The sequence below is a fragment of the Eleginops maclovinus genome, chromosome 15, assembly GCF_036324505.1.
Source record: "Eleginops maclovinus isolate JMC-PN-2008 ecotype Puerto Natales chromosome 15, JC_Emac_rtc_rv5, whole genome shotgun sequence".
Classification (NCBI taxonomy): domain Eukaryota; kingdom Metazoa; phylum Chordata; class Actinopteri; order Perciformes; family Eleginopidae; genus Eleginops; species Eleginops maclovinus.
The window spans coordinates 17,463,330-17,478,588 of NC_086363.1; the positions used below are offsets into that span (position 1 = coordinate 17,463,330).

Consider the following 15,259-nt stretch of genomic DNA (forward strand, 5'->3'; position numbering starts at 1 on the left):
ACCCATCACCATCGACGGGACTCCTGTGGAGAGAGTCAGCAGCTTCAGGTTCCTCGGGGTAAACATCAGTGAGGACCTGATATGGACACATCACACCAGGGTCATATCCAAGACGGCTCGACAGCGGCTCTTCTTTCTCCGCAGGCTGCAGAAGTTCAACATGGACTTCAGGATACTCTGCAACTTCTACAGGTGCACCATCGAGAGTATCCTGACTGGCTGCATCACCGCCTGGTATGGCAGTTGCACCGCCCTCAACCGTAAGACTCTACAGAGGGTGGTGAAAACTGCTCAGCACATCACCAGGACGGAGCTGCCATCCATGGAGGACCTCTACACCCAGCGGTGTAGGAAGAAGGCCGGTAGGATATTAAAGGACCCCCATCACCCCAGCAACAATCTGTTCTGTCTGCTGCCGTCTGGCAGACGGTACCGCAGCATCCGGATCAAGACCACCAGACTCAGGGACAGTTTTATACCACAGGCTATAAGACTGCTGAACTCCTGACCTCTGTGAATGTCTACTCACATCTTTTTACACACATACATATATATATATATATATATATATATTATACACATCTGCCATACATATCTGTTTATAGTACACATATACACATATCTATATATTATACATATCTGCCATATACATCTGTTATACGTAATATATGCATCTGTCCATACCTCCTCATTCAACAGTGTAAAGTATTTAAATACTCTCAATGTATTCCACATATGTATATATTTCACATCCTCAAATCTTTATTGTTGTTATTGTAAATATTCTTCTCTCTTTTTGCACTATTTTATTTATCTTATTCACACCATGTATGTTGGGTTGTTGGAGGAGCATGGGATATAAGATTTTCATTGCCAACATATATGTTGTATATGCTGTGCATATGACCAATAAAACTTTGAAACCTTATGTTCAGTGGATGAAATACACCCCTGAGCTCTGTGATGAGTCACCATTCATAAACTCTACGTAAATAACACATCTGTTTATAGAGCTCCTTTCCGAATGCAGCTCTGGAAAAAAATAAGAGACCACTCTAATTTATTCTTAAATCTTAAGTCTGTTGAATTCCAACACAGAAATGCTGTCAGTAGTTTATAGAATACAATAAAAAAACAAAACATAATTTTTAGTCATATATATACCTATACATAGTAAAACCAGAGAGATAATGGTGCAGTGGTCTCTTAATTTTTTCCAGAGCTGTATGTATTTATTATTTTAGTATACAGTATGCTACACTAGTGTCTACATTCTGTTTCATCTGGTTTTATTCAATATGTATATCTGTTTCTTGTTCCTGCAACATACTTAAAGTATTTTGTCTGGTGCACAATTTTATGTTGCATTGTAGAAGCGTATATTTATCGCCAGAAAGATGCTCTAGACAAATAAAGCATATGAAAGATATTTTTCCTGGCTGACTGTAATTGATTGTTTCTCCAAAAGATGGGGCCCTCGGCCTGTGTCTAGGCGCTGAAAGAGCTATACGAGCAAAGAAGAGTATTGACTTTTTTTTATAATTTAATAATTGCACAAACTCAAAAATAAAACAAAGTACCTCATCATGTTGTGTTACATTGCATCTGGTGCATGTGTGTTGAATGGAAGGCTACATAAAACTAGTCTTCTAAGAAAACATCTGTCCTGAATGGGGCTGCACAATTATTCCAAATGCTATTGAAATCAAAATATGATCCATGCAATATCCACATCTCACAAAGCAAAACATGCAAAAATATCACAATTGGGTAAGTTTATTCTATGCCTACAAGCCTTTATTTCTATAGAATTGATTTGAAAAATTACATATATCCTTGCTTTGAACAGATCTTCAATTCAATATGTTTTCTCAATGATAATCTGGATAACCTTTAAAAAATGGTCTTTATGCCAATTGCAATATCATTCGAAATAATGTTTTTTCTTTCAAATTGTGCAGCCCTAGTCCTGAAATAAGTTGTATAGTGACCCTATATTCTGTCTCGGGATAAATCTACATAATTCAAATGGTATCCAAAACTATCTATGCATTGTTTCGGAGGGTTGACCTGTACATTCACGTGTCTTGCTTCACTTGTCTCCTTCTCTAAGCATCACTCGCTACTGTCTGTAAACCGTGAGCCTCTTCCTCCGCAGCTTTGAGCTCACCGCTGCTCTCCATCTTCCCCTTGCCGCTGAGAGTGTGATGCGCCAGAAACACCACCAGCACGACAAAGAACACAGTGCACACTATAATCCCCACAAGCCCCCCCACTGTCACCGCGGAGGGCTGCCTTGTGGGGTCTGGAAGTGGCACAGGTGGAGCCGTGGGGATGCTCGGAGTCGTGCCCTCTCCAGATCCTCCATCGGTGTCATCCTCGTTTTTCGAGCACGAGTACCGTCCAACCAGCTTGTATCCCGGATAGCATGAGCACACGTAGCTGCCAAAAGTGTTTTTACAAGCTTGATCACAATATACGAACTCGCACTCGTCTATGTCTATGCACACCGTCAGCTCGCCCCTCTCCTCCGCGATATACCCCGCGGGGCAGTAACACTGGAACTTGTCATTGGGGTCGCACTCTGCGGGGCACTCCTCCATCCCGCAGTGCAGTTGACACTTATTCATCGACTGTGGGTCTGCTTTATATCCATCATAGCACGAGCACGCGTAGCTCCCGGGAGTGTTGTCGCACATGTGCTCACACGGAGCGGACGCGCACTCGTCTACGTCGACGCACTGGTCGCCAATCGGCTTGTAACCATCCCTGCAGACGCACTCGAACCCCCCGATGTGGTTGACGCACACGAAGTTCTCCCCCGGACACTGCCGCTCGTCCCTGCAGTCGTTGAAGTCCACGCACGTCCTGCCGTCCTGCGCCAGCTTGTACCCTTGGTTGCACATGCACTCGTAGGAGTCTCTTTCGTTCTTGAAGCAGGCGTGCGCGCACCGCAGCGGCAGGCACGGGTCATTCGCGACCACCTCGCAGGTGACTTTATTCGCAGGGTTCACGGTTTGACCCGCCGGGCAGTAGCAGGTGGACTCGAAGTTAGGATTCACAGTGCATTTGTGCTCACACCCACCCTCGTGTATCTCGCAGCTCCAGGGCGCCTGCATCCACATCTGGGAGAAGCAGACATATGTAGTCTCAGCCGGCATTCGTACAGCGGTGGTGCCGGGGGGCAAAGACAGAAAATCTTCTCCCTTAAACCCAATTGGTGTACTGTAGAGGATAGACTCGCCTTCTTCAGCAGCCAGGCCTGTGCATGGGTCACTGAAGCTGTACTCGCAGAGGAACCCAGCCGCATTTTCCGCGCATGGCTTCTGAGTCCATTTAAAGTCGTCCTCTTTGGAAACTGACACGCAGGCATGAGCGGAGCAGCTGCTGTTAAAACTCTGAGCCCAGTTGAGAAAGTCACTCTCGCTGTCTTTGGTGACCCACTGGAAGCCTCTCAGATCCGCAGCAGGGTCTGGGCAGCCGGCTGTGAGATGTAACCCAATCCAGAACCGCCCCGTGATATCCCCCAGCAGAATATTGAAAATATCATGGGACACAGTGGAGCGCACTGTCATTAAATGCCCACCACGATCTCTGCATTGGTTCTGCGCGGTGGTGAAGTCGCTGGGATCCTGGGCCAAAGCGAAGCACTGAGTTCCGATGCAGTATCCGCTATGCAGTTCTATCCCGCCTGATCTACCCATTAGGAAAGTCAACAAGAAAACAACATGTCGCGTAACATCCTTCATCTTTAAGACTCGGTTATGTCCGTTTAATTTCTCGTGAGTTCCAGCTGTCCATAGGCCTGTTTGTTTGAGAAGATGTTTTGCTCGCATTTATAACCCTCCGACTCCATGTTAGTTTTCCCGGCGGAGGAAGGAAGCTAATCAGCCCGCTGTTCTACCAGTACTCACTGGACAAACTTTCTCCTCTGCACGGAGGACCACATCCCCTATTACGCACGACTTTTACGCTCGTACGCAACGAATCCGCGCGCACGCAAAGGGGGCATTTCCCCACCAACCCCTACTCGCAGTAGCCCCTCCCAACTTCACTCTGCACAATGGTGAACAAGGCTGCGGGTCACATATCAGATACAGTTTCCTTTACGTTCTCCAAGGTTACAGAAATGACCAAAACTATGAGACATTTTATTAACATCAAAGTCATTTTATCTCCAAACCACGACTTCGCTAATGTAATATGTTGTAAATTCAATATTAAAAGTGTCTAACTATTGCAACTAAACATTTTGTTAGTAAATTGAGTAATTCTAAAAAGTATATTTCTATATTTGATAACCTTTCTTAACATGTTTTGAATTGGACAATAAAGCTGCAAAGTCCTGAAATTATAAATAGAAACCTTAGTGTAGTCCTCAACAGTACTATCCGTTTCAAACTTTTCCTGAAAGTGTTTTGAGTTAATTAGATTTAAAAAAAAAATGAAACAACATTTGTAGTGGTTATTGTCATTTAATTGCCTTTTCTTAATCAGTAACTGACGGAAATGACATGTATTATGTAATTTCATTACACAACTGTTGCAGGTAATCTATATCTCCCCAACATTGCTTAAGAATATACGTTACAATATGGCAGAGGATAAGACAAACTTTATATATGTTGATGGACAATATGCACAAATACAGATTTGTTTTTAAACAAGCCTGTCAATCTATCGCATTTACTCCAAACTTTTATTATTGTGTAGTATTGATTCTCTATGACTGAAATGTACAGTATTTGTCATTAACAGAAAAAGAGAACAGTGACAATGCAAGGAAGGTAGTTCTTTTTTCAGTTCATATCTTATCTAAATGGGATAGCAGCACAGTTTGACATTCATTGTTAATCACTCAAAGCATCTGTAACTAGAGCAGTCTGTTGAACAGTAAAGCTTACAACATTCAACCTCATGTATGTCAGTGGTATGTTCTTCCAGTGTAGCATTATCAGTTAAGACCTTGGGAATTATATTCCTTTGCTGTGATGCACATGACCCAACAGAACTGTAACTGTGTCATGTGTTCTTGTTAGAATTAGGATTTAGAATGAATTGCAATCAAGGATGAGGACCTGTAGAGTCACGACTTTTATGTTCAGTGGATCAGAAAGTGATTTTTTTTCCAAAGTGTGTACCCAGAGATACTTTTAAATGGAGTTGAGTCAGGTAAGAAGGGTAAGAAGAATTATTTACACCACTAAAATGTGTTTAAATATGCAAACAATTCCTTAACTATATGTTCTAATTTGCGTACAGAACATATTCACAAGCCAGGTTATTCATTTTGTTGACTTTTTCGAGTGTTGGGTTTTTACAGAGGGAACTTTTTTCTCTCTTTTTATCGTTCCATACATCAGTGAGTAGTCAACAGCCATTAAAACATTGCAAATCAATGTTATATTACAATGAGAATTCTCGCCTCTGTTAAAACCTGTAGAATAAGGATAGCAATAAAACTCAAGTGGAGAATCCTTGCTTTGAGTAAGAGTAATACAACTATGTACTGAAATGTATTTACCTCTAGTGTCTTTCCTTGAGTTTGAAAGAATGAACATTGTGGATTTTAGAATGTGGATAAGTCATTTTGAATGATTCACGTAAGGTATATAAATGGGAAATGGTCGGGAAATACTCACTGCCATTAGTCATATGCATCAAACACATTACCTATAGCAACCAATACATCCCAAAATAAATAGTGGTCCGGACAAAACCTACATATACTAAGCATTAGTATCAAATGTCATGAATCCAAATGCTTCCATAACATATCACATTAGCTAACATTCGTCCTTTAAACCTTTAGCCCTGGTAAAAAAGACAACACTAAACTAATGCAATCTTTTGGTAAAGTTCAAAGTGTTATTTTACCAAAATATAATAAAGCATACATATATGATGTAGTATACAAACAGTATAACAGCTATGCAAATTACAGATGCAGTGTGTGTATGAGTATCATGACTAAGACACAGTGTGTTTTACAGTGACAAAGTAAAAAATCATTGCTTCTGTAGTAACATACCCTGCTTTCCGGGCGCCGTATATATGGCAGCCCACTGCTCCCAACACTAGGATGGGTAAAATGCAGAATCTAAAGTTCCACTCTGAGGGACGATTAGGGTATCTTCTATCTAACATAATCTATAAACACTCTGTAATTACAAAAGCTATCATGCAAAAAAAAAAAAATAGTATTAGACTTTGTCATATTTAGTAAACTGGCTTAACTGACGAATAAATGTTTTCATTTTCTATATTTGTAACAAAAAGGTTGACAAGCTTTGGGCAAATTACAGTGAAAACAATCCATAAAGCAATCTAAAATACATTCAGAAGTCCCATATCTATGACTTTACAGTGTGTGATGTGGTGCAGCGTTATGGATAAATAATCAGATTCCCATTAACACAGGATGTGGATAACTGCATTATTGGTGTCTCAGAGGAAAGAAACCAGTGGAATGTGACACAGCAAAAAGTGTAAGAGCAGCATACTTCTTTAACAAGCGGATAAAGTATTTACGAGTCATTTCTCGACTGTTTGTCGAAGGATAGCCTCTTATAGGTCTCCGCAGTCACCTGCTGCAGGTAGAAAATATCAATATCTGGGTGTTTGAATTGGGAAACCTTGAATTTGCAGGAGTGTTTGGTCACTTTTCGGATGAGGAAAAACAGCAGCAATGCACACAGCGCCATGAACACAGTGATGCCCAGCACACTGCCGGTTTTGATGAAAGTGGGCACTGAGACCACGATAGAGTCGGCTGAGGTCGGGTATGGAGGAGGAGAGCCTGATCCATCATTATCATGTTCAATGGGAACACACACTTTCTTCACTTGATCCATGTTGTACCCCTCGAAGCATGAACACCTGAAACCACCGAATAAATTCTCACACCCTTGATCGCAATGCCAGCTCTCACACTCATCTATGTCCGTGCAGTAGGGTGTGTTGTTCTTTATGTCCTCAATGTAGCCGTTGGCGCAGAAACAATGATACTTACCATTTTCCCCTGAGATGCAGGTGTTGTAGCAGTCTCTCTCGGTGCACAACAACTCACACTTGAGGGGGTTGTGGGGTGACACCCTAAACCCCTTCTTGCACACACACTTATAAACCCCGTCGAATTTCTCACACGTGTGCTCACAATCAAAACAGATTGTCACGTTCACACACACTCCGTCTTCATTCTCGTATCCGTCTTTGCAGATGCATTCGAATCCTCCCGGGGTGATTAGGCACTGCTCGCCTTCTCGCGTGCACGGGTTTTCCTCGCACATGCCTTCAGAGCAGGAAATGTTGTTGGGATGAAGTGTTTTCCCCGCAGGACAGGTGCAGGTTTGTGTTTTACTATTGCAGTTGTGTTCACAGCCGCCCAGAAACACCTCGCAGAACCAGGGAGCTTGCAACCAAGACGTTGAGTAACACACATATTTTGTGTCTAGATATCTGGTGCCAACCTTTTGTGCTTCAGCGACGGTTCCAAGTGGGAAGGTTTCCGAATTGTCCACCTCGAAATTCATAGGCGCTGTGTACTTCACCTGCAGAGGGGGAAGCATAGTAGATATTTTACTAAAGAAAAGCAGCAATATTAGCATGTAGAGTAAAGTATCAAAATTACTTATTACCAAAATGCTAGGTATATGTTAGCATGTTGCAGATACTAAAAGTGGAGTCAAGGTCTACTTGCAGGCTAGTTTATTGTAAAATAAAACATCATTAGTCGTTAGGTGATTCATGTTGTGCATTAATTATCTAAACATTAAAAAGTTAGGTTGAACAATTAATTAAAAATATTTATCCAAATTTGATATGCTAATATAAGTATTGCATTGCTACAGAGACGTCCCCGCCTATATACAAATCTACAGACTTATATTTCCTTGTTAAAGATAATCACACATTTTTATATATTCTTCCGAGACAGACGACGCAAAAACAATTATTACTTGCTACTGTGTATGATAATTGCAATACCAACCAAAAATAATTGCCATATACTTTAAAAATGTTCACCTCGTTCCAAAGGTAGCTAGGGTAGAAGTGTAGTACACCAGTTATAACAAGTACACCTTAAAATGTGAAGAAAAAAGGAACGTGTGTTGCAAACATGCCTGATGTGTGTTGCAACCCTAATTTGTTTTGTCATATCTGACTTTCTTCATTTCAAATACTGTGAACGATATATCATATGTTATCACCGTTAAATGGTTTGGTTATTTAGCTGACATGTTTAAAACCAATATATAAAAAATTGGTTGGTCTGGCACGAGCAGTCTCTGAGTAATTGAGTGAAATACAAACAATTTTGCAACTGTCCCCAGTCTCCCCTACTTCAGAATCCTAATGCACAGTACTTGTTACTTACAATCCGCCACTATTCACCTGAATGTCACTGCCTGTTGGCAATTGACTGCAAGACTCCTGAATCTGATACTGGCACAGGAACCCGGTCAGGTTGCTTCGGCACGGCTCCCACTGCAACGTGTTGTTCGACACGAAGATGGAGGGGCACCTTTGGAGGGCTTCCTTTGCCGACCTGTCGGGGCTTTGCAGGTCAATCCAATACCTCCCTGTGGGCACAGTCCCCAGGATCTTGAAGAAGGGCTCCAAGTTGGGACTTAACTCTCCACCCCAGTCTTTGCAGCTTTTCTCCGCGCCTGCAAAGTCCTTGGGGATTTGGAAAAACGCAAAGCACTGATTCCCGGTGCAATGTCCGCGCTGCGACAGCACTGTTTCCTCCAGCGCGCAGAGGAGAAGAACACAAACGAGCCGTGCGTGAGTTGTAGTGATCATGATGTCGATGTTAGTGAAGCTGCCGGTGGTGGAAACCGTATTGGACGTTCTGAAGTTGAAGGGGCTACTGACAGCTCCACATAGTCCCCATTTATAAAAGCCTGCTGTTTTTTTTTTTCCGCGGCCATGAGAGGAAGGAAGTTCCGTTCAGGTCACTGGAGAAAGCCCCGGTCTGATTGCTCAACCCCCACACAGCCCAAAAGCTTTATCTCAAAGAGACTTGCACATCAAAACATACACAGACGGATACACGCGTGCTCAGACAGCGCGCGTACACACACACACACACACACACACACACACACACACACACACACACACACACACACACACACACACACACACACACACACACACACACACACACACGCAAAGGGCACGTGCGCTTTTAATAAGAGAGAGAGATCCCATAATTCTCTCCCATGAGTGGCTCTTCAATTTCTGTATATAGAAGATATTAAAGTTTCATGGGAAGAAAAACTTCTGCTAATTTGTTTTTATAAATACACATTTATTAACTTTATGTTAAGCTAATATGTTACTTGTAAATTGCCCCATAACAGCAAATCATGAATAAGTGTTGTCATATTTTATCCAGACTTTCCCATTGGTTGGGTTTAATATATAAATCTCTCCTTTGTGCACATATATTTGTAAAAAGACAAATCTACTTGGCCTTTGCCCCCATGATATTATACAGATGGTGGTTCCCAAAGTTAGAATATAGGGGAAACTGCTTTTAAATATGCTTAAAGGACAGAGAACAAAACACTCCGGGTCGATGTGATTGCTCTTAAAACTCACTAAGATTTCATTAAGGAATCAGCAACTCCCTTCATCTTTTTGGAGTATTTTATCGTCTTTCAGCTTATTATTTAGTTTTTTCGCAGAATGCAATTTAGTTTAGATTTAACTTAGATAATTTGAAGTTGTTCAGTGTACTTTAGTACTTTAGTTAGCCTGAATCACCAACATCAATATAATAATGAGGTTACCTGAAGGCCAAGAACAATTGATCAGTTACAGTAAACATGTGTTTAATTATACCTAGAAAATAACTCCTTTCAGGAGAAAGGCTGACTCATGACTTCAAACTTCCTCAAGGTACAATACTAACCGTTCAGGTAGAGACAATTGTCCGACAATCTAAATCCATCATCATGCTTGAGCTATTAGTGGGGCTTGAAGCGGAGGAAAAGAGCTGCCTTCCACTTTCCTCAGGGGGGAACCTGACTGTAAGGAAACAGGAAGTAGGAACAAGAGGGCAGGACATACTTCCTAAAGCCACATGTTGCAGAACGTGGCAAAAACTACATTATGTAAACCCACATTCTTATTCCTTGAGCTGCTCAGTTTCAAGGTGGAGTTTTGATTGAGGGAATGTGATCACGTCCGATGTATTCCCTCCCAAAATGAGTGACTCATCTGATGAAAGATAAACATATTTCTGTGCATGACAATAATCAGGAACTTGTCCGCTGTAACCATATTTGTAGTGAGAGATCTTAAAACTTACTTCTAACTGGCATTACAGGCATGTATGAGAAAGTGAATACCCCCCCCAACAAAAAGGACATAGATTATTGGCTTCCCCTCACCACCCTACTGGACAGGGGTGTGGTGGGATGGAGCTGGGTGGAGGGGATGTGACAGAGGCGTACGTTTTAATGCTAATGTTTTTATTTGAGGAGGGAATGTTCAATTTTAAGATGTTAATCTTTCTTAGGACAGCTGGCAGTGGGCACCATGGATTCAATCCAATGCAGTGACACACACTTCTGTGTTATCTCAACATGGACTCGGTGTAGTCTCCTTAAATATTTTTCCACTTATCTATCTTTATTGCCCACACTAAGTTTCCCCGAGGGAGCCTTCATTATGTGCCTGACGACAGTTTTGTTTCTTCACAATCAAAGCAAACTTTCCAGCCATCCGTTCAGCGCCACTAACAACATCCCCAGTGTGGTGTTGTTTTCTATTCAATATGTGACATTGCCCCAGACTTTTGTTTAAACTTGTTAAAGGGGCCCTATCTTACTTTTTGGGGGTTTCCCTTTCGTGTAGTTTGTTATAGGTTTAGTGCATATAAATGGTCTGCAAAGGTTTAAATCCCAGAGTTTCTCTCCTACATGCCCCCCCCCCCTTGCCTGAAACACCTCCATTGGACTCCTTTGTTTATTTCTGCAACATAATGACATCACTAGGTAACACTCCTGCTTCTATTGGCTAGCACTCTAACACATTGTAGTTGATTCGTTAATGGGGGGGGGGGGGGGGGGGGGGGGGTCAATTCCAACCAATCTCTTAGCGGTTTCGCAATCATAACAGAGCCAGCCAGCTAATCAATCAGAGCAGACTGGGCTCTGGTTTCAGACAGAGGGTGAAAAGAGGTGCTGCAGCACAGGCAGTGTGAGAAAAATAAAGAGCTTTTTGAACATTAAAGCATGGAGACATGTCAGTAGAGGCACAAAATACAAATATGAATTTGAAAGTGAGCAAAGCCGGTTTGTCTTATTTTAGCTGTGAAAACCATGCTAGTTTCCTGCTGCCTGTGAAAGGCCTTATGCGCCCAACTGACGGCCGAATGCTAAGGTCAGTTCTTCATCCTGTTGGACTAACTGCAGTGAAATATTACAGAATATAAAGTGCTCATGTACTCCACTTTCCATCCTCCCTGTCTGATGTTCCATACAGCTAAACATCTTTCTCCGTTACCTTTCGAGGAATAACTATTTTCTCCCCCGGTTATGGTCCATAATGTGTTTTTTCAAGTCACAAATCATGCACAGCATTCTTTGGTAAAATTCCTGCAATAAGTTTACTAAAAACCTCCATTTGTTGACTTCTAAAGAATTTGGAAACTTTATTTGGGACAAAATATGTTTCCTAGAAAATTTTAGCAACAAGTCTGCAGCTTGTTGTGTAATCACCTAACACAGACTGTGAAATTCCTAGTACCTTATAATGTAATTTCTCCGTGTTGATCAGAACATATGAAATACAGATTACTACGAGTACTTGAATGTCCATCCAGCGGAACAAGCAAGTGATATCACTGCCGTTTATGGAGACGTGGAGGCTTCAGAGATTCACCAGTGTGGTATTTACTGATATACTGTATTTAATAGAGCAAAACATGAATTTATCGTAAACTTGTCAACCAAAAACTCACTTAAAAAAAAAAACTTAGCTTCAAAGCAAAGGAGTTTTAAAGTGCTAACTTGTTTCGGGGTATAGGACTCATCCCTACACCTCTCTATTGCTCATTAGCAAGCCGTACATGGAACTTACATAGAGGATGGAGAGCTGGCAAATTCTTTAGCTGCCACAAAAGAGCAACAGATTTCGAGTTACCCAACCTTTAATCTAGAGGAGAGTACATGTTCATTGTCAGTTTCATGGCAGCTAACAGCTGCGTGAAGGTATGGCCCAGAGAGAATGAGATAGAGCCGTCACCAGTCGGGGAGGAAAAGGAAGGGGTTTCCATGTCCAAGACAAGGAGAGCTGAGATTAATTTACACACATATGCATTTAATCTGTACACAGATTCAAAAGCATAAGGAGGCTCTACATGTTTGTGTATTTGGATAAACACACACACATGCATGACACTTTAGTTTATCACCGCCCTGTACCACACACATCCTGGGGAGTTGACTGCTCTGTTGCTTTGTCATGTCTGGCACCAGTGAGCAGACATAGAACACAGGTCCACCCAGATGACCTTCCCTGGGCCACACCCACCCTTAAAGAAGTGGTTAGCTTTTATGTACGGACACACACACACACACACACACACACACACACACACACACACACACACACACACACACACACACACACACACACACACAGGCAACATTTCGTCCTACGGCTGGGTCCATTCAATCTGAATTTACATTTAATGTCTTTTTACGTAAAGATTTCGATTAAGTTAAATTATGTTTAACATGACACATTCATATATTATTATGGGTATAACCAAATGTTAAAAACTAATGACAAAAAAAATCACGGAATGGTTTTACATTATCATGCTGTCCTCTGTTGTGATCAGTGTTGCCACAGTTACCTTAAAAAAGTAATCTGATTACATTAAAAGTAATTTAGTTACTTTACTGTTTACTTGACAAAAAATGGTCGGTTATTGGGGTTTAGCATAACACATGCATTGCAAATCGCTTATTGTTTCTTACAATTAGGGCTGGGTTAATTAGAATGTTATTATCGCGTTAACGCATTAATTAATTAACGCCGTCAATTATTTTATTGCTCATTTACATTTCTTTATTATTAATATAATTATTTTTAAAATCTGTTGCTCCATGGCTCTGAATACACAAACCATTGATCGCAGGAGGGGCGGGATGTTGATCAGTATTGGCTTAGGATGGGTGTCTTCACGCGTCTCAACCAATGAGAGCATAATACTGCTGCAGCGCTCACATGAACCGAAAGGTTATTTGTAACCACTGCAGAGTTTCATTTTCTTATCACTGGACTCTGAGGGTCACTTGTTTTTCTATAACAAACCACATAAACGTTAATGCCCTGGCAGTGGAAGATAGCTTTGGTTTTATATTTGATTTGATTACATTATTAAATGTTGAAGTATTTTAACTGCTACTTGGCGAAGGCAATACTGCTGTTAAAAAGCACCTTATTTCTTTAAAGTGTTTTCAAACCAAATGTCATTGCACTTTTGTTCATATAGCAGTACTTTTGAAATAAAAGTGAGCAATACACTACTTTTGATTCTCATTATTGATTATTTTTATACATAACAATGCGATTAATCGCGATTAAAATGTTCAATCGTTGCCCAGCACTACTTATGATACATTAATTTGAACAATTTCACATTATTATTCATTTTGTGTTGCTGCAGTTAATGGATTAGAATGGGCAAACACCTAGCAATTCTATTCGAGAAATATTGTGCATGCAAAAAATGTGCATGCTTGGAAGGTCTGTTTTAAGGAAAAAAATAAACGTTCCTAGCCTTCAATTACATTTTTTTTTTTCCTAAAGTGTAATGTTATCTTAACAACACCTACTTTATGTTCAAAAAGAAAGAATTCTGTTCAAAATCTTTTGTCTGCTCTTCATAACATCCTATCTCAGCTTGCTTTGAAATTCTGGCAGTTTGTTGATTCACCATCTGAGACGCATAGATAAATACCAGCATTGTAAATCATGTCCTGTGTTGGGGCACAGAGAGGAGTTCAGATCCACTCACTCAATTGCAGGATGTGCCCCCTCCGGGTTGTCGGCTAATATGGCAACCCTTCAGGTTGAATAAGCAAAAATATTATAACTTCTTAACATCTTTGTTTTTATTCCTGCTTGACATTGGAACATGAACCACAGTGAAACAAAAGACAAAAGGAGGGAAACATTTCAAACCCAAACTATATTAATGTTTGTCAAGATAACGTCTGTATCAAACTGAAATACTGGCAAAACATTGACAGCACTCACAAGAGAGCAGGATGAAATGATTGGTTCTTGATCAGAAACTATTTGATTTGATTGACTTTGGAGCAGCAGCTGACATTTTCTCCACTAGACTGGCACACTAGACACCCCTTCATACTGTTTCCTTTGCTGAAAGGAACCGGGAGAGCAGTGCATCATGTTTATAGAAGGGAACCCTAGAGGGCACTTTCTCATGTTTTCTCTATAGAAATGGCACCCTGGAGGAACCAATCCAAATGGTCAAATGTATTTTCCTCACATCTTTAGAGCTCCTTACCCAGTCCCACCATTGTCTCCTTTCAGAAGGAGAAGTTTCAGCTTATTGTCTGTTTTCCTTTACAACTTGAAATACAGTGGGTGGTCGTTCAGACACAATGTAGATATATTGGCACATGTCACTGTTTCCACCTTTTCCTGCTATCTGCAATTGTGTTTCACGTCTAAAGAAAGTAAATGAAGTTGGTGATCGTTCATGCTTCTAACACGTTCTATGCAACATACAGAAACACAAGAAAGTGTAAATGATCGCCGTTCTAATGTGATGACAGATACACACGGAGCTTAAGATAAGCCATGTGAACTATCGGACCTTACCTTCCAATTCTTCTTGTTCTTCACTTTTTTTGATTTTAGTAAAATTGTTTGAAGGTCAAGTGAGTCTATGTTACTTTAGAAAGAAGAACTATCTGTACTGGATTAATAAGTACTTGCTATTCTAATTTAGTAAGGATTCCTTGCATGAACATTAGCTTCTGTTGGGTATTGTTTGCTAGCCACTTAAGTCAGTTTGAGTACACAAAACTGCAACAAAACAATAAAAACATTTCAGTAGCTCTGTTTTTCTTGTATTGATTCCCAAAAGCTTCAAACATGAAAGATTTATCGCAAGGAAATCCATTTCATTTTGTTTGCCAAAACCTCAGCCTCCCATGTGCCTCTTCACAAAGCTCAGTAACACCAGCGTTTCCTCTCAGCT

The 15,259-nt window shown here is 40.9% G+C and overlaps 2 protein-coding genes across 2 annotated transcripts; both read right to left on the bottom strand.

The window, feature by feature from the left end:
- Positions 1-1,525: 1,525 nt before the first annotated feature.
- LOC134876652 (thrombomodulin-like) lies at positions 1,526-3,936 on the bottom strand. Its single transcript, XM_063901694.1, has one exon. The coding sequence runs from the start codon at positions 3,834-3,836 to the stop codon at positions 2,109-2,111; it is 1,728 nt and encodes a 575-aa protein (XP_063757764.1). The 5' UTR covers positions 3,837-3,936; the 3' UTR covers positions 1,526-2,108.
- Positions 3,937-4,455: 519 nt separating this feature from the next.
- On the bottom strand, positions 4,456-8,955 carry LOC134877014 (thrombomodulin-like). The gene is made up of 2 exons (XM_063902349.1): positions 8,395-8,955; positions 4,456-7,550 (listed from the first exon to the last, which is right to left on the bottom strand). Exons 1-2 carry the CDS (start codon positions 8,803-8,805, stop codon positions 6,528-6,530), a joined length of 1,434 nt encoding a protein of 477 aa, XP_063758419.1. The 5' UTR covers positions 8,806-8,955; the 3' UTR covers positions 4,456-6,527.
- Between the last annotated feature and the right edge of the window lie 6,304 nt (positions 8,956-15,259).

Excerpts from the sequence above, each read along its gene's own strand:
- LOC134876652 (XM_063901694.1), bottom strand. The coding sequence starts at position 3,836 with ATGCGAGCAAAACATCTTCTCAAACAAACAGGCCTATGGACAGCTGGA.
- LOC134877014 (XM_063902349.1), bottom strand. The coding sequence starts at position 8,805 with ATGATCACTACAACTCACGCACGGCTCGTTTGTGTTCTTCTCCTCTGC. Across the intron at positions 7,551-8,394 it reads CAACAGGCAGTGACATTCAG|GTGAAGTACACAGCGCCTAT; the intron begins GTGAATAGTGGC and ends CCCCCTCTGCAG.